Below are 3,715 nucleotides of genomic sequence, written 5' to 3'. Positions count from 1 at the left end.
ACTGTACTTAAGTACAGTAACGAAGTACTTGTACTTCGTTACTTCCCACCACTGCCCTGTTGCCATTTGCATTCAAGTCCAATCCTGGCGCAAACACATAAAGTTGAACCTCATGAGACTCAAATGAAAGTCAGATGCTTGGAAATCTGTCGAAATCTGTCCTCATACTGTAGAAAACAAATGTTTACTGACCTGTTTAATTCTTGTGTCTCTTGTGATGTCCTGATCCAAAGGGCACAAAGCAAAATTAGACGTTTTCATTGCACCTATTAAATACATATCATTTTACTAAATCCTGTAGTGCAAATGCATGGTTCATTATTCAGCTGTATGTTTTATTGCCGATTTGCATTTGTTGGTGAACCATATATACACTACTTGATATTAGCTTTAACCTCTCAACTTTTCTCTGCAGCCACCACCATAGTGGAAGCAGGCAAGGACAAGAAGAACCCTGATGACTTTGCTGAGGCTCTGGATTCTGTTCTGGGAGATTTTGCTTTTCCTGATGTGTTTTTGTTTGATGTTTGGGGAGCCATTGGAGATGTTAAAAATGGCAGAATTTAGATATTAACGCCGTTGAGAATATTATTTCTGTTTATTGGTAAATCCAGTTGCACAAAAAGAAGATAGTTGTTTTATTAATGCTTCACTAGTCCTTGGTTGATTTTTTTTGTCACTTTCCAACGTAATCACAAGGATCATCATAAATTCAACAATCTTCCTTTGGGCTTTTAAATGTGCCCCCAGAGGATCATCACTGTTAGTAAAATAAATGCAACACAGAAAACTCAGAAGCACTTTGAAATTCCTCTCTACTTCATGTGCATTCACATTTTTATGCTTACATCAAGATCAGAGATTACAAAAGGTTAAGGCCCCTCCCTCTAACACAAATGGACCATCATAAAAAACACTTAAAAATGAGATAGTAGACATCTACAAACAACCTGGGAATCTAAGAAGTTAAAAAAACAGCAGCATGCCAAAATTCCCCAGTTGAAACCTGCAGGGCACAACAAAACACAAATGTTTTTGAGTAACTTCAAAGGTAGGCAGTGATGTGTTGAAGGTCAATGAGGAAAGGTTACACATTTTCCGTTTCCCAAATTGTAATTGAACTATTCTGAGAGGAAAGTGTTAAAGTGTTAGGTCCTTGGTTTCTTGTTGCGTGGGCTAGACGGCTGTTTCCAGTCTGAGGAGTGGTTCTGCTTCTGCTGACGCTGGATTGTTTTCAGCACATGTGCCTATGTGCTTGGCAAAATAAAAAAAGAGCAGCACAAAGAATGATTTGTTCACAAATTATTTTCTTCCTACAAATGTTATACATCTTTGGACGTATACCATCCCTGTAGCACGTGACTAAAAAGGTCTTGAAAATAAAGTACCTCCTCAGACATTAATCCAATTTATGGGAAACATATAATACCAATGGGAATATTCCCAGCTAAATGACCCTGCTCTGTGAAACAGATTATCCGTCACGATCAACCAAACAGAAACTCAACCCTTTACTTCCCGTAACAAAATGAGGAGATCAAAGGAGTTTGTGTATCCATTTGATCTTCTACGCATGTAAAAGGTTTTTGCACTGCTTGTATATCGACAGTAAAATGAAAACATTCACATCTACTCCTATTAAAAGAACATGTATTAACATGGTCTCTTGAATTTGCCTATTTATGTAGGTTTTAAACACAGAATACAAATATACCGCAATTGTTTGTTGCAGAGACTAATTATACTGTATCATGGTTCACGTCACTAGTCAGTTTTCACTGAGTAAATAAAACCATCAGAGCAAGTACTGTAATCCAGGGAGAGAAAAGCTCCATTTAACTAAAATGCCTTGATGACTCACAATCAGACATCTATTAACTTGACAAGTATCGGGGCAGTTTGTTAACTTTTAAATAATATTAAAAACAACATCACAAACATTGAGATGTTAAAGTCTTAAAGTTAACCTGAATTTAGTATATTTTTATTTTTATAAAACAGATTAGTGCATATTGTAGGTTTAGTTTCTGTTATCCGACATAGCCTTGCCCTCTTTTGAGGCAAACAAAAGAATTATTAAAGTCATAAATGGGTGCGAAAGCATTTGATAGACAACAGCAAAAAAACTAATTTGCACAAATTAAATTGTAAATTCAAACAATAAACATTACATTTTGTTTTATTTATTTATTTATTTAGCTTGGCAACGGTGAAAGTGCTTTTCAAAGTTTAATTATATGGCAAAATTCTAAAAATGACCAATCGTTCATCAGCCCAGGCTGCTCTGTACTTTTGTGACTTTTTAGGAGTCTCCAGTTTATTTAGGAATTGTATTTGTTACTTATACTTTGTTACTTATTCAAGGCCAATACTTATATTGGCCTTGAACTATGCTATGTTAGTTATGCTAGTTACATGTAATTTATTTTCCGGTAATAAAGGTTGACTTTTGGAGATTTCATTACATAGTAACATTAATAAATAATTACATTTTTAAGATCTGGAAATGAAAATTGGTGCCATTTTTAAATGTTTTCCCTGTATCCAATCCTTGATTAAAAAGAAAAAAGAAAAGAAAAAAGAACTAAATCCACCAACCTTTTTTTTTAACCAGTTTGTTCTATGAGTTTGTAAGTCTAATTACTATATTTTAAGCTACTATTTCAGCCATGGCATTAAGCTGAATCAAATTTCTTTTTCATATTTTTAATGCAACTGATGAATGAAAATTCTGATACAATTATTGATTCAACAAGATCCAAATATTTTGCCAAAATCTAGAATTTGAGGCCTTTAGTCAAAGTCATTGGTGCAAACTTAATTATTTGTAAAAAGCTAATACTCATGTAGCGATGTAATTGTTAGAATTACAAATGTGTCCCTAATAGTACTTTTATCTCTAAGATAGTTCTTTACACTTTGATCAGAACTGCACACCAACACTGAGAAGCAGAAGTTAAGGCAAAATATTGTCTTTTTAAGGCAGAATAACACTGAAGAACAAAAGACAAACCACATTTTTAAATACGTTTAATGTTTCGTGTAATGAATAAAAAGCACATTACTATCACATTGTTAAATCATACATTATCACTGAAGAAGACAAGAAATTGAAATGTTTCTTTTTTCACTTTCACTAAAGTCACAAAAAAATGTCACAAAGCAGATGGTAATACTGTCGATCACATTAGCTCATTTTTATAAACTTATTCAGCGTATGGTGGTCTGTGCTTTGGGTCCTATATCTGTTATTTTTTTCTTCATACTAAAATACATGTACAGTACCTCACCTCTCGCCAAATGACTGCTGGAGATAGGCAGCAGTCCAACCACCATCATCTCCTCTATGACCCTGCAATCAGCAGATGTGGATGGATGGATGGGCGGATAGATAAGAAACAGGAGAAAATATTAAGGAAGTTGCTTTTGTTGATCTGTAAAGATCAGAAAAGCTTCCTTAATGACCACTCTTATGTTTTGATATTGAAACATGTAATTCTCAAACTGCATACAATTCTTTTTATGCATAATATTACAACATATTTATGTCATATTAAGCAACGTATTAGCTGCTTATAAAATATACCAAATCCACAAGGAAAAACTGAAAAATGCCAGCTTACACATCTCATTCTTAGCTTTACATATGATGCCAGTTGAAGTATATTTTTTGTATATAAGTTATATATTTGTACACAAGTAAATGCTTCTTAGT

General features: G+C 33.8%; 1 protein-coding gene across 2 annotated transcripts in view; it reads left to right on the top strand.

Annotated features, from left to right (window-relative positions):
• gipc3 (GIPC PDZ domain containing family, member 3) overlaps window positions 1-966 on the top strand; it is an 18,059-nt gene extending 17,093 nt beyond the window's left edge. For both annotated transcript variants that reach the window (XM_016665245.1, XM_007541309.2), the window contains exon 7: window positions 416-966. In XM_016665245.1, coding sequence (XP_016520731.1) covers window positions 416-567 — 152 coding nt within the window. In that variant the 3' untranslated portion in view covers window positions 568-966. The remainder of the gene's footprint in view (window positions 1-415) is intronic.
• Window positions 967-3,715: the final 2,749 nt, after the last annotated feature.

This window comes from Poecilia formosa, unplaced genomic scaffold (assembly GCF_000485575.1).
Source record: "Poecilia formosa unplaced genomic scaffold, Poecilia_formosa-5.1.2 Scaffold10, whole genome shotgun sequence".
Lineage (NCBI taxonomy): Eukaryota > Metazoa > Chordata > Actinopteri > Cyprinodontiformes > Poeciliidae > Poecilia > Poecilia formosa.
The sequence above is the reverse complement of the archived record's forward strand: the minus strand, read 5'-3'. Positions and strand labels throughout refer to the sequence as shown.